General features: G+C 39.0%; 1 protein-coding gene across 1 annotated transcript in view; it reads left to right on the top strand.

Annotated features, from left to right (window-relative positions):
- OCA2 (OCA2 melanosomal transmembrane protein) overlaps positions 1-25,047 on the top strand; it is a 504,847-nt gene that overhangs the window by 290,893 nt on the left and 188,907 nt on the right. Inside the window, exons 20-21 of the mRNA XM_045448936.1 lie at positions 12,935-12,994; positions 13,609-13,713. Coding sequence (XP_045304892.1) covers positions 12,935-12,994; positions 13,609-13,713 — 165 coding nt within the window. The remainder of the gene's footprint in view (positions 1-12,934; positions 12,995-13,608; positions 13,714-25,047) is intronic.

Below are 25,047 nucleotides of genomic sequence, written 5' to 3'. Positions count from 1 at the left end.
CAGGTTTACTTGTTCATTTTTTAAAAATTATTTATTAACTTTCAGTTGTACATGTTGTTCTCACAGTAGCATGTATGCGGCCTGTTGAAATCCCAGCCAAGCAAGATAAAACTTTCCCTATTTCCTCATCTACCTGCTGTGTTTGATTCTCTTGGAGAATCATCTTTGCTAGGGCCTTAACTTCTATACATAGAACAAAAAATATGATTATGAGAATGCTTTCCTTAAGTGTTTAAAACACTCAGTAGTTTTTTTTTAACTCAAATTTCATAATTTTAACTTTATCAAAAAGGGTACTGCTCAAACTTATTAAAATTAGAAAATTTAGATAAAAAGAAAAAATACCTACGCCTTAAGCACCATTGAGAACCATCAGTATTTTACTATATAGCCTATTTTATCTATGTTTAGTTTTAAAACAAAATTAGAATCATTTAAAAATAAATTGAGAATCATTAAAAAAAAATTTTTTTACATTTATTTATTTTTGAGAAACAGAGTGAGACAAAGCATGGGTGGGGGAGGGGCAGAGAGAGGAGACACAGAATCCGAAGCACGCTTCAGGCTCTGAGCAAGTGGTCAGCACAGAGCCTGATGCGGGACTCAAACCCACCAACTGTGAGATCATGACCTGAGCCGAATTTGGACGCTCAACAGACTGAGCCACCCAGGCACTCCTAAATTTAGAATCATTTTATGCATAACTTAAAAAGTCCCATATTGCAATTATACATATTCTTTAATAACCTTCTTCTAAAATCTTTACAAGGTAAATGTATTGCTATATCATTTAAAGAATATACAATGTTACAATGTATGACTATGCTATACTCAGATTCCCCGTTAAGTTGGTATTTTGATTATTTCTACTTTTTTTTTCCTGCCTGAAACAGCTCTGTAAAGAGCATTTTTGAGGACTGGGTGACTCTTTGACTCCCCTTACTAGGTAGGGTCTCAGCAAGAAACTATGTACTTGAAGGTCAAGGATTTGGGAAAAGAACAGGTGTGTTGAAGTTCTGCACTGGATAAGAAAAAAGTCATGACTGTACGGCCCAAAGGGGGAAGGGGAGAGCTGGGAGCTGCAGCTCTGGAGAGGACTGCTGAACCCTGGATTATAGCAGATTGCAGTGGGCCAGGAAGAGCCAGGAGATTAAATACCCTCACCCTGTTCCTCCCACCTGTCAAATTCTGCCAGTGTGTTCCATTAGCCAGACCCACACAACACCAGAAGATAGGAGAGATTGACTGAGTACAGCTTCTAGGAGCACAGAGCCACACAGCTTCCAGGAGCACAGAGCCAAGGAAAAGGCTGAAAGCAGGATGGGGGCAAATGTGGGCTGTCACAGTTCAATCCTCCACTTGTGCCTGTTATTTTTATCCTACTCCAGGAGAAAATCACCCAACCCCAATACAAGAGTTGCATAATAGCCCATCATCTGTGTAGTATGGGGTGTAATGTTGATTCAATTATACCCGAAACCTAATTTTTAGCTACTCTAGTGCTCTTCATATATGGCAATGGAGAATAAAGGGCACGAGTGGAAGAAGAAGCAGTGAAATACCATAACACATATCTGCTTCAGTCCCAGCTTCTATAGCTCACATGAAGTCTGGATTGTTAATCAACTTCCTTTTCTAACATCTTTGCCTTACCCTGCCACCATTTCAGCTACGTGGATTTTATTCATTGTTGGAGGTGACCCAAACCTTCATTCCAATAGGATCTGAGTCCTTGGTGGTCATGTCTTCACTGGAGTGCCTGGGTGTCCATGGATTAGGATTGACAGAATGCAAGGAAGCATGTAGGTGAATGCCCCATTTCTGGACGGTTCTCCTCTGGACAGTTCTCTATGAAGGAAAAGAAACCCAGCTCCCTCTGATAATTGGGATTGGTCATCCTGGATAGTAGAGGAACTACTCTTGTCTGCTTAATGCTTATAGAATATGAGGAGCCCAAAAGGTCATGGGACGCTCTCCACTTCCAACATAACAGCACCTTCATTATGCTCCCTGTTAGTTACATTGGCTAAGCTCAATATTATAGAGACAATGAATTCATTGACTAGGTTATGGAGTATGATAGCAAGAGGGTCCCTCCCATCTCTACCCTTTGGTTCTTGCACTCATGCTTTCTAGTGGGTATGCAGGATATAGGGACATATATATTGTTCATTTGTTTAAAGCATATACTGCATGATGTAGGATGTCACCCCAACTTGCAGAGTTTGGGGTTGCAGAGGGTAGTGCAGCTAAACCTTGAGTAGACGACCAGTGTACCTGAGTAATTCTGGTATAACACTCTTCATTTGCTGTAATAGGAGTTACTTATCAAAGGAACTGGGTGAGAAGCCAACGTTGGAGAGAAAATTCTGTAGTCAATAAATAATGGGGCTGGTTGAAGCCTTGCAGGAAGGGAGGGGATATTTTTATCTGTATTGATTTTCAAGCTAATCACAAGCTAAACAGCAGTGATTGATTCTCTTGCAGTTGTGGACACCAGAAGTCTGAACTCAGTGTCGGCAAGAGTTTTCAGAGGAAGTATAAACTCAGGGTTTTACTTCTAGAGGCTTCAGAGGAAAATCATATGATTTTTCTTAACTTATTAATACGATTAAATTTTAGATTTTAGATATATTTTCAAATTTTACACCAGTCTTGCATACCTGGAAGAAATCCTACTCAGTTATGGTGTATAATTTTTCACACATTTGTGAATTCAGTTTGGTAACATTTTGTTGAGGATTTTTGTGTCTAAGTTTATGACATACATTGATATGTAGTTTTATTTTTTATACTATCTTTGTCTCATTTGGGCTTCATAAAATGAGTTGGGAAGGCTTTCCTCTTTTTTTTTTTAATGTTTATTTACTTTTGAGAGAGAGAGAGACAGAGCACCAGTGGGGGAAAGGCAGAGAGGGAGGGAGACACAGAATCTGAAGCTGGATCCAGGCTCTGAGCTGTCAGCACAGAGCCCAATGCGGAGCTTAAATTCATGAACCATTAGCTCATGACCTGAGCTGAAATCTAACGTTTAATCGACTGAGCCCAGCTGCCCCAAGGCTCTCTTCTTATTTTATTTTCTGGAAAAGCTTGTATAGAATTGGTGCTAAGTCTTCCTTAAGAAGACTTATGGTGTGGTGGAATTCTCCAGTGAAGCCATCTGAGCTTGGAGATTTTTTTTTTTTTTGAGATTTTAAATTATGAAGTTGACTTTTTTAAAGGTTAAAGAGATATTAAGATTATATATTGTATCTAAGTTAAGTTTTGATATTTTGTGTTTCATGAGGAATTGGTTCATTTCTTCTTTGTTATTGAATTTGTGGACATAAAGTTGTTGATAGTATTCTTTTACTATTTTTTAAATGGGTGTAATATCTGTAGCAAAACTCTATATTTATCTCCTGATATGGGTGATTTGTATATATTTATTTGTATATTTGTCAGTCTTGTTTTAAATTTGTCAATTTTATTGATTTTTTCCTGAAGAAAGACTTCCCCTCCCTACTATTGTTTTTCTCTGTTGTGTTCCTATTAAATTTTATTGATTTTTGCTCTGATCTTTATTATTTCCTCCTTTCTGCTTCAATTGCCTGTCTTTTGCTCCTTTTTGCTAGTTTTTCTGAAGTAGGAATTTAGATTATTTATTTTAAAGTTTTCCTCCTTTCCAATGTTAACATTTAGTGCTATAAGATTTCCTCTCAGTTCTACTTTAACAGTATCCTATGTATTTTCATATGTGGTGTTTTTATTACCATTTGTTTCTATGTATTTTAAACTTTACTTTGAGGCTTTTTCATTGACCCATGAATTATTTAGAAGTGTGTTCTTTAGTCTTCATATGTTTTAGAGATTTTTCTATTGTCTTTCTGTTACTGATTTCTATTTTATTCCATCATGATGGTTAGAGAACATACTCTGAATAATTTCCATTCTCTTACATTTGTTGAAATTTGTTTTATGACCTAGAATATAGTCTCATGGCAAATCTTCTATGAGAACTTGAAAAAAAAAGACGTCTTATATTATTGGGTGGAATGTTCTATATATATGAATAAAATCTTTTTGGTCCAGTGTTGTTCAGTTTTTCTATACCTTCAATGATTTTTATATCTAATAGTTCTATAACATGCAGAGAGGGGGTTGTTGAATTCCCAACTATACACATGGACTTGTCTATTTTTTTTTCTTTTAGCTCTACCAGTTTTTTTTTTTGTTGTTGTTGCTGTTTTATTGTTATCTGTGTACACATTTAGGATTGTCATGTCTTCCCAGTGCAGTGATACATTTATCATTATTTAATGAACTTCTTGGTCTCTACTAGTTTTCTTTGTTCTTAAGTCTAGTTGCTATTAATATAATTACTTAAATTTTTGTGTGAGATTTATCTTTTCCTGTCATTCTTTAAATATTCCCATATTATTTACTTAGAAATGAGTTTCTTGCAAGTAGTATGTGGTTGGGTTATTTTTAAAATCTACTTAAATCAAGACTTAAAACTGCCACTTAGATTATTTATTTTCTGTTTCTAGTTTTTGTGTTTCTCTTTCTTTGACTTCCTTAAACTGTTTTGGGTTATATCTTGATTTATTTATAGTATATTTGAGTATATCTCTTTGTATAGTTTTTGTAGTGGTTGTTCTGAGGATTTCAATATACATTTGTGACTTATTGGAATTTGCTGGTATTATCATTTACCGTTTTGAATAAAGTGTGAAAACCTAATTTCCATTGAGATTCCTTTAACCTACTGCATGTGTTTAAATATCATTATCTTGAGTATCAGATAATATTATAATTTTTGTTTTAATTATAAAATGTGATTTATAAAACTCATGAGGAAAAGTGTAGTCTATTGTATGCGCATATATTTCTACTCTTTATGTTGCTCTCTTTCTTTCCTGATACCGCAGAGTAATTTTTTAAATAATTTGCTTTGTGTTTGAAAAGCTTCTTTTAGGCAGTATTTAAAGGTAGGTCTAGTAAATTCTTTTAGTTTTTCTCATTTGAAAGTGTCATTATTTCCTTTTCATTCCTGAAGGATAGTTTCACTGGATATAGAATGTATAATTGACAGTTATTTTCTTTAATCCCTTGAAAATTTTCTACCATTAAAATTGATGTTCCCTTATAGGTAATATATAGAATTGTCTGGGTGCTTTCAGTATTTTTTTTGTCTTTAGTTTTTAGAAGTGTATGATGTGTCTTGGTGTGGATCTCTTTGCCAAATTTGGGGAAATTTCATCCTTATTTCATAAAGTACCTTTTCCACTCTATGCTCATTCTCTCCTTGCACTCCAATGACATGAATATTAGAACTCCCTAAATCTTTTCTCTGTCATCTCCACTTTATCTTGAGCCCATAATAAGAATTTTTAAAAATATTTATGTTACTGTATTTTTTTTTAGTTTTATAATTTCCATTTGGTCCCTTAAAAAAACCCCTCTATTTCTTCATTCTGGTTTTCTATTAAAAAAAAATCAAAAGAGTTTGTAATTGATTATTGGGACATTATACACTGACTGCTTTAAAATCCTTTTTAGATAATCCAACATCTGATTGATCTCCGTGTTGGTATCAACTGATTGTCCTTTGTCATTCAAGCTATGTTTATTTGTTTGTTTCTGATACGACAGCTAAATTTTGGGTATCTTTGGTATTGTATCCATTATCTTAGGGTACTCTGAGTCAACCCTAAATCTTTTATTTCAGCAGGCAGTCATCCTGTTTTAAGTTTAGCCCTCAGGTTCTGGCCTGTGGTCTATGGTTCCAATGACAGTTTAATTTTCAGAAACCTTGTAGTGCTACTTTGATCTATTTATTTGGTGCAGTGGGGTTCCCCCTCGTCCCTGCTGGTGTTGCCTGAGAGGGTGGAAGGGATTTGCCCAGGTTGGGCTGCCTGGGTTTCTCTTTGTTGGGGAAGAGGAATCTCGGGCCTAGAGGAATGAAGAGGCCTCCCAAGTGGGTGTTCATTATAATGGGATCCCCCTTCCTGTGGGAGCCTCAGAACATTTCTTGAGCCATGCAGTGTGATAGGATACTTCTACCAGTGTCCCATAGCTATCCTAGATATTTATTAGCAGGGAAGAGGGTCTCAGGCCTGGTATCAAAGTGGACTGAGATCCCCGGTCTGTGTTGTAGTGGCATCTTTCTGCAGGATCTGCATGCCTACCAGGTATTTCTCAGCAAGGGAGGAACAACTTCCCTGGCCACCTTTGTTGGCAGGCTCTATTGATCTCCCTTGCCAGGGGAACCATAATCACCTGGTATTGTCAGAGGGATCCCTTTCCACCCAGGGGAGGAACAAGCCCACTTGACTCCCTTTTCTTGCTATGTTGAGGGGGGAGGGTCAAAGAATGTTGGTTCTGGGAGATGGATGATACCCTGGTGCTGATTGTTCTTCCTGTCATGTCCTGATACCCTAGTGCTGATCATTCTTCCTGTCCTGAAAGCAAAGCAGTTTGCTTTCCTATTACCACCTGTAAGAATTCTCCTTTGGTTGTCTCTTGATTTATTTCCATGATTTATAGTTGTGCTTAATAGAGATGAGCAGTTAGAAAAAAGTAGATGACCAGGTAGAAAGAATATCATTCTGTTTGGTATGGAAGTCTCCTGAAATTGCTCATTTATTTATTTTTAATCTCTGTCATTTTGTTTTTAGTTGGTTTCCAGTAAAGAACATACATTTGGATCTAATTTTAAACTACTCACTGTTATGTCCTGTATTTGATATTTGTTATATTTCCTTGGTATTTCCTTTTCCCATCTATTGATGAAGTATATTGTTAAAATTTCTTTGTATCTATTTTACCAAGTGTTTTGAAGCTATAGACAATATTTGTATTCTCTTAGTTATTGGCTTAAACATTAAAAAGAAATAATTAAACCTATGTTTATAATCATAAGAATAAAACAAGAAGTGGATGTTTTAGGGATTTGAGAGACATTAAGTAGGTTTATTGACTTCTCAGGTGGTAGGTTTTAGTTTGAGAATCTTGAAGGAGACACTGTTTCCACTTTTGCCTTGTGGTATTGAAAAGTTAGCCTTCAAATGCTTCTTGGATCTTTCTGGGAACACTTTTGAGCAGGATATACCCTTCTGTACTGCTGCAAACACTATTCATTTTCTTAGAATGTTTGTCAAAAACAATAATATTTGGTGTTTTCATAGCAGTGTTTTGTCCTGGTTGCACTTGGAATATAATCCAGAGCCTCATCACAGCTTATTAAACATGAATGGTCAGGCTGTAGCTGCCAATTACACATTATTTTCCATCATACATTCACTTGTTCACTGAACCCAGACCCAATCGCCTTTTTGTTAGGTGAATGTGTATTTGTACTTGTCACTTCTACCTGGGTGCTCCTCCTAAGCAGGCTGCTAGCTGCCTAACAGTGGTTGGCACATATCAAGCACTCAATAAATATTTGTCAAACCAATAATGGAATGAATGAGACTAGGCAATGTGGAATATTGCTTTATGAGGATTTTGCATTTATAAAATACTTATGTTTATAAATCAAACCACATGTCTGTAGATATAACAGTCATTCACAGTAATTGTCACAGGTGCTATGCTATATGGAGTGGTTCTCAGATGGATTCATCTAAGAAAGCTTCTTGTGAGGCTATTTTTATTGGAATCTTAAAATGAGGAGAAAGAGAAAATATTTGCTATTTTTAGGCCATATTAGAAAGCTTTGGTGATTTCCTGGTTCCTAAGCAATGAGTTATCCTTGCAAGCACATTTATGCTTTGTGTCCGTTTCCTTCTTTGGATGTACAGGATGTTTGGAAAGTCTTCGCATGCATCTATATTTATTTGTGTCTTTGTCAATGGGACATCTTTAGCTATGCCAAGACTCTGTCACTGAAAATAATAATAGTGCTAATAATAAGTGGGAAAAAAGCTCTAATTTGTAGGTTTAATGTAATAATTTTATGTTAATAGTTAATAACTCATGCCAAGTTCCAAATCAGTCTTCACTGCAAGGCATTCCAAGTTCTCCTTGGCTATCCATCATTTTCTTGTATATAAGCTACTTTTTGAAATAAATTACCTTTATTTATAAACTCTGAAGTTTATAACATAAAAGTCATATGTTCCTTAAAAACAGAGAAGGAGGAAAACCATAAGAGACTCTTAAATACAGAGAACAAAGTAGGAGTTTCTGGAGGGGAGGTGGGTGGGGGGATGGGCTAAATGGATGATGGGCATTAAGGAGGGCACTTGTTGGGATAAGCACTGGGTGTTATATGTAAGTGATAAATCACTGGATCCTTCTCCTGAAACCAATACTACACTGTATATCAACTAGCTTGAATTTAAATAAATAAATTTAGAATAAAAAAAATCATATGTTCCTTATATTCTCAACTGTATTAAGAAATGTTAAGATCAAATGAGAAGTAATAATGTGAATGAGTAAAAGAATTTTCATTCACTGGAAAAATTAATTTTGAGGGGTGCTGGCAGAGAGCACAGTTGCTTACACCTAAGGGGCAGAGAGTGACTACCAATATATTCAGATTACAAGTTCAAAAATACCAGTGGCTCATTCTTCTTGCCTTGGGGGAAAATACAAATATAGAAACCACCCCCTTAAAAAATAAAACTAAGCAAATGAAAACACAAGAAAACACAACACTATTATTACCTAAAACACTCAATAAAATTTTTTTATTTAATCTTATTCCTTTAATTTAGTGTTTTTCAATAATTATTCAAATCTCTTTTAATATGTCTCTTCCATGGAATATAAAAATAAGTTAGTTTTTAAATTATAAATGCCTTTAATGGATCTTTAATTCCAGTGTGAGGGAACAACATAAGAAGTTTATTTATTTATTTACTTTTAAATGTTTATTTATTTTGTGAGAGAGAACACATATGAGCAGGTAAGGGGAAGAGTGGAGAAAGAGAGAACGAGCAGGAGAAGGGCAGAGAAAGGGGGAGAGAGAATTCTAAGCAGGCTCCATGCTAACGGCATGGGACTTATGTAGGGCTTTATCTCACAAACCATGAGATCATGACCTAAGCTGAAATCAAGAGTCAGATGCTTAACTGACTAAGCCACCCAGGCTCCCCAGAAGAAGTTTATTTTTAGATAATAAGAGTGGTCACCTAGCTTTACTGCTAGGCACCTGAACAGGAGGGTCATTTAAGTGGTGCTTTCTCTTATAGCTGAGTCTATAAAGAAGTGCTATCTTATAAATAAAATTGTTAGTGAGTTCACTGGGAGGATACATACATAATTCTGGGGAAAATGGACATACAGGCATTTTCATTTTTGGATATTTGTAGCAAAAAGGATTTATAATGAGCTCTTTCTCGGTTTCAGTAATCTGTTTCTAACCTAGCTATGACATTCTCTAAAAATAGTGCTGTAATTTAAGTTCAGTTAAAATAATTCCCATTTAATGTATTCCAAATGTTTGTGAAAATAGCTGAATGTGTCAGCTGTTAAACATATCAGAACTTTCAAATATATTTTACAGGTTTCCAAATTTAGGGTGTTTGTTTTTCTTTTTTTCGATGAGGTTAGATTTTGATGGAGATGATTTTAAAATAAGATGAGATATCATGAAAAGGGAAAACCAGCAGGGAAAGGTAGATCAGAGGGCATCTGAGAAAAGGACTCCAAAGAGCACATGGTTTTCTATTTGACCTCTTGAATATTGACAGACTTGTGCTTCCACCTTGGTACAATTGATGGTCATGGGACTATCAAACATTTCCTTTCAAATTCTGGCAGGATTCAGGTTGATTTGCATCCTTATCACTTTATTCAGAGTTGCTGTGTGACTCATGCTGTCCTTCCTAGCTCAGCAGTAGGCTCCAGGGTGGACACAGGGTCTAGCTATGCCCCTGCCCAGGTCCCAGGGTATAATGGGTATGTAGATCAATTGGAGAGGATTTGGCAGAGGAGAAATAGCACATTTAATCTATTTTTAAATCTAAAAGTTAGCTGAAGGAAGAGTATTTTAACTGAGTTACATAATAAGAAAGAATATTGTATTCTAGTTCTTTGGGGGTACAAACCTATTAAAGGTTATTTCTCTGATTACAACTGAAACTCTGGAAAAAATATAAAAACCAAGTATTGATGGACTCTGAACAATAAGCAAAACCAGGTGATTTGTAGAAGGGAGTTAATACTTGGAAAAGTGACCCCCTTGGGGTGATTTTCCTATTTTTCTGCCTCCTAGATTTCCCTCCAGGACAGGAAGACCTTAGTCATGGCATGGCATGGTGGCATAAATTCCTAGCCATAGTATCATCATCTTTACACCCAGAGGAGCCAGGGAAAGTAGTACCTGTGAGCTGGGAATGAGGGAATCTCAGAAGAGAGAGTCAGGGAATTCCACACCCCCAATTCCATGCATGAACATGTACAGTTCTGAACAATGCATGCGTGATACAGACCCAAACCAGCCTAGTGTAGGCCTAGAGGACTATCTGAGATTACAACCATTCATACAAGTCTCTAACTCTTCAATGACATATATGCTGGACAGGCAGAAATCACCATAGCAAGGTTTAAAGAACTCAGCTGAAACTTGAACCATCTCCATGAGTCTCCAAGTGCTGAACTCTGCATATGTGAGAGAGACCAAAATTATCATGGAAAATATGAATTTGAACCACTACCCCTGGAAGGTGAGACAGAAATTGTGTTCTGAACCTAACTTCTAACAGAAAAGAAAAAAGGCAAGAAAGAAAAGGACGATGTCCAGAAGATTATAGCAGGACCCAGAATCTGCATATCTTATCTTTGACAATATCCAGGAGATGATGCTAAAGGACTCAAAATACAAAGAATGAGGAAAATGCAATAAATTCTCAGGGAAAAAGGCAATAAATAGATTTTAATCCAGACATGCTCCAGATGTTGAAATGACCAAAGAATTTGAAGTAGCTATTACAACATGCTTAATGAGGTAAAGAAAAATGAATTTGAAATGAATGAAAAGGTAGGAATCATTAGGAGAGTAACAGAAATTATAAAATAGAAGCAAATACAAAGGTCAGAATTTAAAAATATAATACTTCATTAAAAAAACGTTTTGGGTTCAGTAACAGAATGAATGAGACCAAAGAAAAGGTCAGTGAATTGAAAATAGAACACTATATATTATCCAGTCTGAAGGGCTTGGTAGAGTTAAGTATTACATATTTATTTAATTTGCCATTTATAAAGTTCTTATTAGATATTTGTATTTTGACTTTCTTTTTTCAATTAAGAGATCAGTTACTTTGAACTGAGTTATTAGATATAATGTTTAAGTATTTTGAAGATTTCCCTTTATGTTGTCTTACACTTTATACCATGGACCTTGATATTTGGGATAATTATATGACACTAAATATATAAATAGATAGTTGTTTATAGGCACACATCAAGGTGTGCACATAATACTGTGTATGTGTATGTATGTATGTGTGTATGTATGTATACACACATAAATAACCATCTGTATTTGATATCTAGCAAGAAGTTTTAATCTGGTTTAGACCTCTGACTTTTCCTTTAGTTAGTAGTATAGAATGAAATAAAGGATGTGACTACATTTAACTGTGTTTTTCAAATTAAAAAATGTTTTATTTATGGATTATTATAAATCAGTGATTCTTATCAGGGGGTGATTTTGTGACAACACTGGCACTGCATGGAGACAGTTTTGGTTGTCATATTGGGGAGTGGAAGCCAGGGATGGTAAACATTCCACAATGCACAGTACAGCCCTACAACAAGGAATTATTTGGTGCCTAATGTCAACAATGCTGACTAGATTTGTGAACAGATTTATCTAAATAGATTTATCCTTATGATTTAGTTGATTTAATAGCACACTTATCTTAAAATTGTGATTGAAAACCCAACATTTGGGTTCCACAACTTTACATTTTTATTTATTTTTGGGACAGAGAGAGACAGAGCATGAACGGGGGAGGGGCAGAGAGAGAGGGAGACACAGAATCGGAAACAGGCTCCAGGCTCTGAGCCATCAGCCCAGAGCCTGACGCGGGGCTCGAACTCACGGACCACGAGATCGTGACCTGGCTGAAGTCGGACGCCTAACCGACTGCGCCACCCAGGCGCCCCATGGGTTCCACAACTTTAAAAGGAAGGCTAACAAACAACTCTACATATGGATGGGGAAGTTGTAAACTTGCGTTTAAACATGGTCAAGCTGATGTTTTCAATATTCATAGTCATTCAGCATGGTGACATCACAGTGAAAAAGCCACATTTGAGAAGTGCAAGGCAGCTGTGTCACACCCACATCTCCTTCCTTACAAGTGCTTCCTGTCTGGGATCCATTGTGGTCAGCAGAACATCCCTTCCCTGGCTGTGGTGAAGGCAACAGCCTGAGCAGAACGCCTCCTGAGCTTACATCTCCTTCGTCTAATCTTTCCTGCTTGGACTCAATTTTCTCAATCTGTCTAGTACTGAGAAAATAGTTACATGCTTCAGTTAAATATATCTATTCTTCCTTTCTTTGACAGTTATAAAAACCATGCATTTTCTTTGATTCTTCTGTGATGTTGAACTTCAAAAAGAAATTTGAAATGTAACTTACTTGAAAGACCTTCTATATGAGCAGCATTTCATTATGTACAATTGAACAGTGCTCCTATACACTGATACTAAAAAGATGCCATTCCGTTCAAATTTAAATTTAATGTGGACAGTAACACAAATCAATGAAAATTCCTGCCTGTGGTATAGTGCATTCTTCTCAGTGAATCATCAGTGCGCGTATCTGATAGTAAATTATTTATAGAGTGTGTATTTGAGTATAATCCTTTATAAGAAATGAGAGCTAGGACCTGCCTTATGTTCACTTGTTTTCATTTTAAAGGCATATTTAAAAAATTTGCATATATTCTTAGTTTTAAACTGATTTTCATCATATATCCATTTCTTCTAGGCACTGGCACATCTCCACTTAATAGAATATGTTGGAGAACAGACTGCTTTGCTAATAAAGGTACATTAAATATTATAATAGAATGTGTCCCAGCCTCTGTTACTTGATTTTGTAAAAAAAAATCTGGTAAGAATAGGTCACAGACTATGTAAAAAGTATAGCAGAGAATCCTTTTTGTCCTGTGCAGCCTAGAGATGAAGGGAGACTTTTTCCAAAGAATGTATAATTATAGAGGCCTGCAATTTTGCTATGAGCCTTTAGTTAAAATCTGTCTAAGAAGGAGAACAATTGAGAAACCAGTCTTAGTAAGTGAATAAAAATGCACAGCTCCAGTCCTCTGCCAGGAGCTCAGGTCAGTATAACTAACATATGCTGCCACCGAGAATGGAGCCACCCTTCTCCCTTCCCTAGGTACTGGTTGGCTTGGGTGTGGCTGGGAATCATTCTCCTTAGTTTCTTGTAGACCCAGCAGAGGCTCCTGATAATAGCAAGGAAAGCCCATGCTGGTCCTGTTTGCACACCTGGGTCTGCCTTTGTCTTCTGTGTGAGAGGAAGGGCTGGCAGCCTTGTGGTCTCTTCTGAGTCTCATATGTCCTACCATCAGATCCTCAGTGTGTGTGATTTATCAATGGCAACTGTGATACATAGCACTGCTATTATCTGCTTCCTTCCAGATGGTGCCAGAGGATCGGCGCCTCACAACTGCCATCATCCTGGTGGTCTGGGTCTCAGCCATTGCATCATCCTTGATTGACAACATCCCATTCACCGCTACAATGGTGAGTTGCACTGCTCTTCCATGTGATATGGACCCAACTTGCCTGGACACAATCTGGGCTCACCTTTCCTTCAAGAAGAAGCAGAGAATGAACCATGTCTGTTTGCTGCACTCGTAGCTATGGAGGAAAGATGTGGCAAAGCTTAGGGCCAGCTGGGCCAGAGATACTGAGCCCATGCTACAAGCTGGAATCCGTGGGCCTGCAGCTGCAGTGGGAAGTGCATCAGTAACTAGTTGTTTCAGGGTTAGCCCAACTGAGAGCTGCCACACTTCATGGAAAAGACAGTCTATTTATTTGTTCTTTGAAAGAAAATTGTTAAGACACCAAAGATAGACTGGTTGAAGGCAATCATCCTTTATTCCTTGTGAATGCAGACACTGGCCAGTGTGGCTTCTGGTGCTTGGCTTGGGCAGAATTTTGAGTTCTCTATGTGGCCCTGACTGCAGCTGAGATTGGGATACACATTAAAGGTCTTTTACAAGGCTGATGAGCCCTGTTCTTGCTGTGTTTTCTGACATCACTGATTGGTATATGGCAGAGCTGTGAATCCCTGGTATGACAAAGTAAAGGAAGGAATAGGGGCTTGCATACAAGAAACTGGGGTCCTGTCACGATTACCAGAAGTCCCAGGTGTGAACACTCCTCATGGTTGGACTCTGGACAGGGTAATTTTCTCTGTTCTTGTGACCTTGAGGGCCCACCCATCCCCCTTCCAACAGCCTTTGCAAGGGGGCTCCCATTACATTCCACCACCTTATATCACACTGGGAAACACTTGAGACCCAAGGAAGTAGAGCAGAGAGCCTGTCAGTGAGGAGAAAGGTGGTGCTTCTCTCTCTCACAAGACCTTAGGCTGACCTGGCACTCTATGTCCCTCACTCATTGCCTGCAGGAATCAGTGTCTGCAGGTTGACTCTCTAGTTACATAGCTATATTATTCTTCCATGGTCTGGGTTTGGTAATTCTGAGCTAATGCTATGACTGTTATTATTTTTTCATGAAGTCCTGAGTTAGAGAAGTTGTACAGATGTTGGATGCCCTAGTTTGGGACACAGCAAAGCCCATCTCTTCCTGAGTGGTGTCTTCTCTCCAGAATGTGTCTCACAGTGTCCAAAGTTGAAAGAACTAGATCATAGATGGGCTTATCTCTCTAATTTGGCTGGACAAGACTTCAGTTAAAATTCCAGCATGTGCACAGCTGGGTTTTACAAGAGCACCCCAGAACTTTTTTGGGATTAGATTTGCTCATTTAAATTTTCCTATTCCTTGGGCTCTCCCCTTGATTTTGACTTTTGCTTATCTTTAATGGGAACACAATTTTTTAATGTTTACTTTTTGAGAGAGAGAGAGAGAGAGAGACAGAGAGAGACAGAGAGAGACAGAGAGAGACAGACAGAGAGAGAGAGAGATCCAAAGTAGGCTCTGTGCTGCCAGGTTCTGTGCTGTTCAAGATGTGGGGCTTGAACTCACGAACCATGAGATCATGACCTGAGCTAAAGTCGCATGCTTAACTGACTGAGCCACCCTGGCACCTCTTTAATGGTAACACTATTAAAAAATATTTAACATTGGGGTACCTGGGTGGCTCAGTCAGTTAAGTGCCAGACTTTGGCACAGGTCATGATCTCACAGTTTGTGGGTTCAAGCCCTGTGTCAGGCTTTGTGCTAACAGCTCAGAGCCTGGAACCAGCTTCAGATTCTGTGTCTCCCTCTCTCTCTCTCTCTCTCTGCCCCTCCCCTGCTCATCCTCTGTCTCTCTTTCTCTCTCTCAAAAATAAATAAACATTAAAAAAATTAAAAAAAATTAACATTAAATTAATTCAATTTAATATTGACATTCCAGCTTTGTTTAGTGCAATCAGAACAGACAAGGAGCCTCTGAAACAGGAAGCTTGAAGCCCCCTCTCTCCTCTTATCCAACGTGCCATTGTTAATTACTCAGTTGCTTGGGGCATAACAGGGTCCAAAGGGCTGAGGCTGTGGGAGGTCCTGGGGGTCTCTATCAACTGGTTTGGAAATATTTCCTTTTTGTTTTGTCTTTAATTTTTATTTTTTAATTGAAGTATAATTAATATACAGCCATATTAATTATATTAGTTTATACAGTGTTTATACCAGTTTCTACAATATAATGATTCAACAACATTGCTCAGTGCTCATCACTTTAAGTGTTTTTTTTAAATGTTCATTTATATTTGAGAGAGGGGGCTGGAGGGGCAGAGAGAAACTAAGTCAGAATCTGAAACAGGCTCCAGGCTCTGAGCTGTCAGCACAAAACTCAAAGCCAGGCTCAAACATGAGCAGTGAGATCATGACCTGAGCCTAAGTCAGACGTTTAACCAACTGAACCACTCAGGTTCCCCTAAGTGTTTGTTTTTTAAATTTGAATATAAATTTAAATTTGAAGTTTTAAAGTTGGCAGTGTTACATTAGTTTCACATGTACAACATAGCAATTTGACAAGTTTACACATTATACTGTATTCACAAGTGTAACTACCATTTGTCCTAAAACATCACTATTATTATATCATTGACTATTCTTTATGGTGTGCCTTTTATTCCCGTGATTTATTCATGCCATAACTGAAAGCCAGGATCTCCCTTTCCCCTCTACCTGTTTTGCCCAAATACCTACCCCAGTCTCCTCTGGCAACCATCAGTTTGTTCTCTGTATTTATGTGTCTGGTTCTGCGTTTTGTTTGTTTATTCATTTGTTGTTGTTTTTTAGATTCTACTTTTGAGTGAAATCATATGGGGGCGCCTGGGTGATTCAGTTGGTTGGGCGTCGACTTTGGCTCAGGTCATGATGTCACAGTTCTAAGTTTGAGCCCTGCGTTGGGCTCTGTGCTGACAGCTCAGAGTCTGGAGCCTGCTTTGGGTTCTGTGTCTTCCTCTCTATCTGCTCTTCCCCCATTCTCTCTCTCTCTCTCTCTCTCTCTCTCTCTCTCTCTCAAAACTAAATAAACATAAAAAAATAAAAAAAGAAAAAAGAAATCATATGGTATGTGTCTTCCTGTCTTTTTTTTATTAAAAAAATTTTTTTTAATGTTTATTTATTTTTGAGACAGAGAGAGATAGAGCATGAATGAGGGAGGGTCAGAGAGAGAGGGAGACACAGAATCCGAAGCAGGCTCTAGGCTCTGAGCTATCAGCACAGAGCCCGACGCAGGGCTCGAAATCATGGACTGTGAGATCATGACCTGAGCTGAAGTTGGTCGCTTAACTGACTGAGCCACCCAGGCGCCCCTGTCTTCCTGTCTTAAAAAATATTTCCATTCAGGGTAATCCTATTAACATCTGCCCACCCATCTCACCTTCCTTCAGCTTCCTGTCTGCAATTAACAAGGAGCTGTGGGAGCACACATGAGCCCAGACCTGCTTTTGTAGGCAGCTTTCTTAGGTGTCCCCAGTAAATGTACTTGCAATACATTGCTAATGACAGAATTCCCTGACAGACTTTCTCCATTTAAACCTTATCTTTTCAGCCTCATTTGCTTGAACAGGAAGAACTCTCAGGCAATTTGCAAGTTAAAATGTGATTATTCTTGTCTTGGATGTTGAATTCAAAGAATGGTAATTTATGCACATGATTTTGTGTGTTTTCTCTGACTTCTTGGATACTCATCATTATCTGTATTATCTTGCAGCCTTGGTGTGGTAGTCAGTTTTTCAAGGCTGGCTTGTTCTCATGTATCTTCTTCTTCTAGGTCTTTGTAGTCTTCTCCTTGCCACTTGCCCTGCAGGAGGTGCTTGGGCAGAGGACAGACTGCTGTAACCCCTGACAAAGAAAAATGCTCTTTCAGGGTGGTAGAAGTCAGAAGCATTTCACATTTGCTTTTCTGTCTACATGATCTCATTTTTGTTTTCATTCATCCTTTTCCTTTTCCAGGATCAAAATAATGTGGAGGGTTGAACCTGGTCTAGCAGATTGCAGTTAGGTTTAATAACATGAGCATTTGTAGGAATTAACAGTTAAGGTTCTAGAGAAGGTGAGTCTGGGCTTGAATCCCAGATCCATCATTGTGCAAGCTGAGAAAGCATTAGGTCAGAGAAAATAGAAATGACAGCAGTAAAGAGATGCTGTTTCCCCCATTAGGTTGGGAGAGCTCCTGCAGTTTGATCACTCTGGTACTGGCAGGCTGTCAGGTTGCAAGTCAGCCCCTTGGGGACAGCGCACAACCTCTTTGGGAGGCCCCTGCCCCCCTCTGGTGGCCGAGAGTGTGGCCTCAGAAGGGCCCTGCAGTGCCCAGGCTGAGGGTCTTTCACCTTTCATAGGTGTGAGGACTGGCAACTTTGCCGGATTCTAGCTCTGTGGCACTCCACAAAAAACAAGTAGCACATTTGGGGGACCAACAGCCTCAGACAAGATTCATCACAGCATGTCCGAGAGACATAAGAAAATAAACAATAAGTTGTAAGTACAATTCAGGAGATTTTAAGCATTGAATAAAAAGTACTTTCTGAAACTAAAACCCATAACTTAAAAAAAAATACTGAATAATGAATTGAAAAAAAAGTCAGTGTTAGGCCTGAATTAGTGGGTTTGAAGCCAAATGAAAGAGCTAACTAAAAGTACAGAGCAAAAGTACAAAAGAACAGAATCAGGAAAAAAGGTAAGAGATTTGGGTGAGACCCAGGAACCCTAGAATGATAATGATAGGAGTTCCAAGAAGAAGAAAAGAGATGCATTGCATTGACAATATGCAGCCCCTCCATCTCAGGTGGGGTCTGGGTGTCAGCAGCCTTGGAGCTTGTACAAATGTATGCATTGGCTACCCAGACCTGCCAAGTCAGAACCTGTACCTGGACTAGGTGATGGGTGACTGCCTGCACATATGCATTGGAGATGCGCTGGTCTGGGCCAGCGCCCCATCTGCAGTATTTCCCTACCACTACAAATATGCCTGCCAGTGAAGAACTATAATCCCACCCTCTCCATTCTCAGGATCCCCTGTGAAGATGCAAGCTAACCCTAGTATTTGCCTGAGGCACTCATTAAATCCCACATAAAAGGAAAGAGTGGGCAATTCCTCAGAGGCTGGAGCACTCCCCTGTGTATAAGAGACGGGGACAAGTCTCTAGATTAAGTGTCCAAACTTAAATGTCTCACCTGGAGACATTTGGTAGACATCAGCAGCAAAATGACAACCATCAAGAGTGCTAGCTGGGGGTAAGTGCACATTGACCCCAGTAGTGGTGGGTTTAAGGAAGGCAGGTGGTAGGTACAGGGAGGTTAGATGTGGTAGAGTAGAGGGAGAGCAGGTGTTTTGAGCCCAGGGAGAGCAGGGTGGTGGGTGTAGGAAGTGCAGGAATTGTGGATTTAGAGAGAGGGCAGGTGTGCTGGGCCAGAGATAGGGAAATACCTGTATAGCTGTGATGCATCTTCCCCCTGCAGGGAAGTAGGCATGGTGTGTGCACTTATCTGATTTTTCCAAACAACAACAATAACAACAACAATAACAACAAAAACCAGGTATCACTATTTTTCTATGAAAAATTTTCAGCTCTCAAATGTTGACAATAAATTCAAATTTCAAAACTGACCCTGCTGGCATCTTCTATTTACATTCCCTTTCACAGAACAGAACATCCTTTTGATGCTCACTGTCTGATAATGCTACAGGGTCATCTTAGGACAGCTATCCACCTGAAAGTGCTGTATCTGCCCCTTTGGCCTTACCTCATGCCCAGGGCAGCCCTTGCCCTAAGAACCACTGCTGCTTCCTGTTGTTGCCTACATGGGCCATCTCAGCCCTCTTCTGAGTATCTTCTTCCATGTATCTCTTTCATTGCTATAAGGAATAGCCAAGCCAGCCTCCCTTTAATTGTTAATTCTCCTGCACTCAGAAACCATCCTTCCTAGGGTCGTGGATCAGATGCCCATTGTAGGGGTTAGAGGCCAGGCAGCAAAGTATGTGTCCTCCTGCTAAGATATTTGAAAAGGAGTTTTATATGTATTTTTAGGTAAATTGATATTACAGCATTTAATTCTAAATGTATGATTTAAAGGAATGATGGAATGCTTTTAAGAATGTTAACATATGCTAGCAATTACATTCTTAGGAACTATTTTAATTTAGGATGAGCAATTTTACATATTAACTTAAATGTATGAACCAGTCACATTTTTTTTTTCAGAATTCCTTGGGACCATAGCTGAGGTGACCAGCCCAGGGGTGGACACTCAGCTGGTCCTCTTGTACAGTGCTGTATGCTGAGCTGATGCAAGTAACGTTTCATGGGATGAGGTGACATCTGTGGTATGATGACCCTGTAACAATATCAAGAAGAGAAGTTGTTTTGTACAGACCCAAAGCCAAACTAGTGATGTTAGGGGAACACAGAGGGTCCGGGCTTGGTATGCCAGCAGTGTGTGTCCCTGGCAAGTCTCTCCATGGGCCCTGAGGTAGGCAGCAATTCATCTTCACCTGTCTTCCTCCTTTGTTGGGGATTTCTTGGGGCTCAATTGGGATCAGTGCAAACAGAGCCTTTCCCAACACTTGCATGATTTTCAACATCCTCAGGGCTATGATCCAGGAGCCAACCTCCTTAGTCTCTTCCCATGGGTGCTAGGACATCCATTTCTTAGGACTGAGGAAGCAGCTCACTTTGATGATGTATGAAAGATCTGGAAATTGAGTCCCTTAATACTACCCATCTGTTTTAGCTCCTTTAAAATCTTCGTGTACCCCCAAAGAGAAATGTAACCCAGTCCTGGACCTTGCCCTAGAGTTTATTGTTGCTGATAACTTTATGACCCAAGTCAATAGCCCTTCCTGATGACCCACACTGCTTTACATTCTCCCTTTCCTCCTTAAACACCTACCTTTCATAACTATTATTATGATTATCTTTGTGTATTAATCCTCAGCTCCCTTGCCACTATTAGGCTTCACAGTCTTCCTTTGGCAAGCAACACCCACTGCCAGGTTAATCCTGCCCCCTGCCTCCCCATCCACATGCACAGACAATGAAACAGAGCAGCAAGGATTGCTGACTTGTCTCCCAGCCACAGCCCTTCCATCATGGACCCTCAGTGCTGCCTTCCACACAGCTTCGACCTGGGCCTCATCTTCCCATGATTCTTGATGACTCCTGCACACCTCTCATCTTTCTTTGAGCCTCAAGCACACTTTCTTTCCTTTCTCACAGTTGATGACCTAGCTTTCCTTTTGTGATGAGATATAAGCAGTGATGTGAGAGCTTTCATGAACAATGACCAGTGTGGCTGCCTAGTGCATCCTACCTTCCTTCCAGTTGTATGGGGGACATTCCCACTCAGTGGAGGCCAGTCCCTCCACCTGGTGCCACAGCCAAAGTTCTCTCCTGCATAATTTATTTTTCACTTTCCCCTACATAGTTCTTATCAGGATCTAACATGCTGCTATCTCTCCTCTCATGAAGACCCTCAGTGAGCCACATATCTCCGTGGCTCCCTTCCCTTTTCTCTGCTTCCTTTAAAAGCCAAACTCTTTGAAAGCAAGGTCTTTCCTTGCCCTACTCATCTTGCTGTAGCCCCTCTTCATTTTTCTCTTGACTGCACTGCAAGATCTCATGGTATCCACCCTTGTGAGAATCCAGTGATGTTCCTGGTTCTCTTCTAACCTGGACTGTCAGCAGCACATGATAGAGGTAACCTCTCTCCTACTTGGGTTCTTTCCCTGTTTGACTCCTCAAAATTCTCCTCACATCCATGCAGCCACTCTTCCTTTGTCTCATTCTGCAGGCCCTCTTCATCTTCCAGCCCCCAAACACTGGAAGATGTTCTGGCCACTTCACTCTCTAGACTCTTTGCTAGTGGTATCATCCAAGCTCATGTTCTAAATTCCACCTGCATCCACCTGCTCCTGGGCTTCTCCCATATCCAGTTGCCCTGCTCACCTCTCCACTGAGATAAAATAGGTATCTCAAACTTAACATGTCCCAAAAGAAACTCTGATTACATCCTTCCCCAATCTTTCTCACTTCCATAAAAATTTCATATGCTCAGAGTCCCAAATTTTAGAACCAGCTTGATACATTGCTTCTTCTTATACCCCACAGCCAAATGACCTTCAGAGCTTCTAAATACAGCCAGTTTCCATAATCTTTACCATTGCCCCCAAATCCTAGCCAACATTTCCCACCTGTATATTGCAGTTACCTCCAAATTGTTCTGTTTCCACTCTTGCTCAGACCCAAACATCCATTCTCCACTGAGTATCCCACTTTGCTCAGCACAACTCAGAGTCTTGCAATGCCTGCATGCATGCCTTACCCACTTGGACACCATTACTTCCTTTTTTTTTTTTTTGATTTAACTCTATTTTTTATTTTTTAAAATTTATATCCAAATTAGTATATAGTGAAGCAATGATTTCAGTAGATTCCTTAATGCCCCTTACCCATTTAGCCCGTACCCCCTCCCACAACCCCTCTAGCAACCCTCAGTTTGTTCTCCATATTTAAGAATCTCTTCTGTTTTCCCCCTCCCCGTTTTTATATTATTTTTGTTTCCCTTCCCTTATGTTCATATGTTTTGTCTCTTAAAGTCCTCATAACAGTGAAGTCATATGATTTTTGTCTTTCTCTGACTGACTTCTTTCACTTAGCATAATACCCTCCAGTTCCATCCATGTAGTTGCAAATGGCAAGATTTCATTCCTTTTGATTTCTGAGTAACACTCCGTTGTGTATATATACCACATCTTCTTTATCCATTCATCCATCGATGGACATTTGGGCTCTTTCCATACTTTGGCTATTGTTGATAGTGCTGCTATAAACATGGGGGTGCATGTGTCCCTTCGAAACAGCACTCCTGTATCCCATGGATAAATGCCTAGTAGTGCGATTGCTGGGTCGTAGGGTAGTTCTATTTTTCATTTTTTGAGGAACCTGCATACTGTTTTCCAGAGTGGCTGCACCAGCTTGCATTCCCACCAACAATGCAAAAGAGATCCTCTTTCTCTGAATCCTCGCCAACATCTGTTGTTGCCCGAGTTGTAAATGTTAGCCATTCTGACAGGTGTTAGGTGTATCTCATTGTGGTTTTGATTTGTATTTCCCTGATGAGGAGTGATGTTGAACATTTTTTCATGTGTCGGTTGGCCATCTGGATGTCTTCTTTGGAGAAGTGTCTATTCATGTATTTTGCCCATTTCTTCACTGGATTATTTGTTTTTTGGGTGTTGAGTTTCATAAGGTCTTTGTAGATTTTGGATACTAACCCTTTATCTGATATGTCGTTTGCAAATATCTTTTCCCATTACCTTGGTTGCTTTTAGTTTTGCTGATTATGTCCTTCATTGTGCAGAAGCTTTTTATTTTGATGAGGTCCCAGTAGTTCATTTTTGCTTTTGTTTCCCTTGCCTCCGGAGGCATGTTGAGTAAGAAGTTGCTGTGGCCAAGATCAAAGAGGTTTTTGTGTGCTTTCTCCTCGAGGATTTTGTTGGCTTCCTGTCTCACATTAGGGTCTTTCATCCACTTTGAGTTTATTTTTGTGTATGGTGTAAGAAAGTGGTCCAGGTTCATTCTTCTGCATGTCGTTGTCCAGTTTTCCCAGCACCACTTGCAGAAGAGACTGTCTTTATTCCATTGGATATTCTTTCCTGCTTTGTCAAAGATTAGTTGCCCATACGTTTGTGGGTCCATTTCTGGGTTTTCTATTCTGTTCCATTGATCTGAGTGTCTGTTCTTGTGCCAGTACCATACTGTCTTGATGATTACAGCTTTGTAGTATATAGCTTGAATTCTGGGATTGTGATGCCTCCTGCTTTGGTTTTCTTTTTGAAGATTGCTTTGGCTATTCAGGGTCTTTTCCGGTTCCTTAGAAATTTTAGGATTATTTGTTCTAGCTCTGTGAAGAATGCTGGTGTTACTTTGATAGGGATCATGTTAAATATGTAGATTACTTTGGATAGTATTGACATTTTAACAATATTTGTTCTTCCTATCCAGGAGCATGGAATCTTTTTCCATTTTCTTGTGTCTTCCTCAATTTCTTTCATAAGCTTTCTATAGTTTTCAGTGTATAGATTTTTCACCTCTTTGGTTAGATTTATTCCTAGGTATTTTATGGTTTCCGGTGCAACTGTAAATGAGATCGATTCCTTGATTTCTCTTTCTGTCACTTCATCATTGATGTATAGGAATGCAACCGATTTCTGTGCATTGATTTTATATCCTGAAACTTTGCTGAATTCATGAATCAGTTCTAGCAGTTTTTTGGTGGAATCTTTTGGGTTTTCCATATAGAGTATCATGTCATCTGCAAAGAGTGAAAGTTTGACCTCCTTCTGGCTGATTTGGATGCCTTTTATTTCTTTGTGTTGTCTGATTGTAGAGGCTAAGACTTCCAATACTATGTTGAATAATAGTGGCAAGAGTAGACATCACTGTCTTGTTCCTGACCTTAGAAAAACTGACAGCTTTCCCCCATTGAGGATGATATTAGCTTTGGGTTGCTCATATATGGCTTGTATGATCTTGAGGTATGATCCTTCTATCCCTACTTTCTTGAGGGTTTTTATCAAGAAAAGATGCTGTAGCTTCTCAAATGCTTTTTTCGCATCTATTGAGAGGATCATATGGTTCTTGTCCTTTCTTTTATTGATGTGATGAATCACATTAATTGTTTTGTGGATATTGAACCAACCCTGCATCCCAGGTATAAATCCCACTTGGTCGTGGTGAATAATTTTTTTAATGTATTGTTGGATCCGGTTGGCTAATATCTTGTGCAGGACTTTTGCATCCATGTTCATCAGGGAAATTGGTCTATAGTTCTCCTTTTCATTGGGGTCTCTCTCTGGTTTTGGAATCAGGGTAATGCTGGATTCATAGAAAGAGTTTGGAAGTTTTCCTTCCATTTCTATTTTTTGGAACAGCTTCAAGAGAATAGATGTTAACTCTTCCTTAAATGTTTAGTAGAATTCCTCTGGAAAGCCATCTGGCTCTGGACTCTTGTTTTTTGCGAGATTTTTGATTACTAATTTGATTTCCTTACTGGTTATGGGTCTTTTCAAATTTTCTATTTCTTCCTGTTTCAGTTTTGATAGAGTATATGTTTCTAGGAATTTGTTCATTTCTTCCAGATTGCCCATTTTGTTGGCATATATGATCATAATATTCTCTTATTATTGTTTTTATTTCTGTTGTGTTGGTTGTGATTTCTCCTCTTTCATTCTTGATTTTACTTATTTGGGTCCTTTCCTTTTTCTTCTTGATCAGACTGGCTAGTGGGTTATCAACAATTGTTAATTCTTTCAAAGAACCAGCTTCTGTTTTCATTGATCTGTTCTACTGTTTTTTTGGGTTTCAATAGCATTAATTTCTGCTCTAATCTTTATTA

This window comes from Leopardus geoffroyi, chromosome B3, assembly GCF_018350155.1.
Source record: "Leopardus geoffroyi isolate Oge1 chromosome B3, O.geoffroyi_Oge1_pat1.0, whole genome shotgun sequence".
Lineage (NCBI taxonomy): Eukaryota > Metazoa > Chordata > Mammalia > Carnivora > Felidae > Leopardus > Leopardus geoffroyi.
Note: the sequence above shows the minus strand (reverse complement) of the source record. Positions and strands in the feature narration are given on the sequence as shown.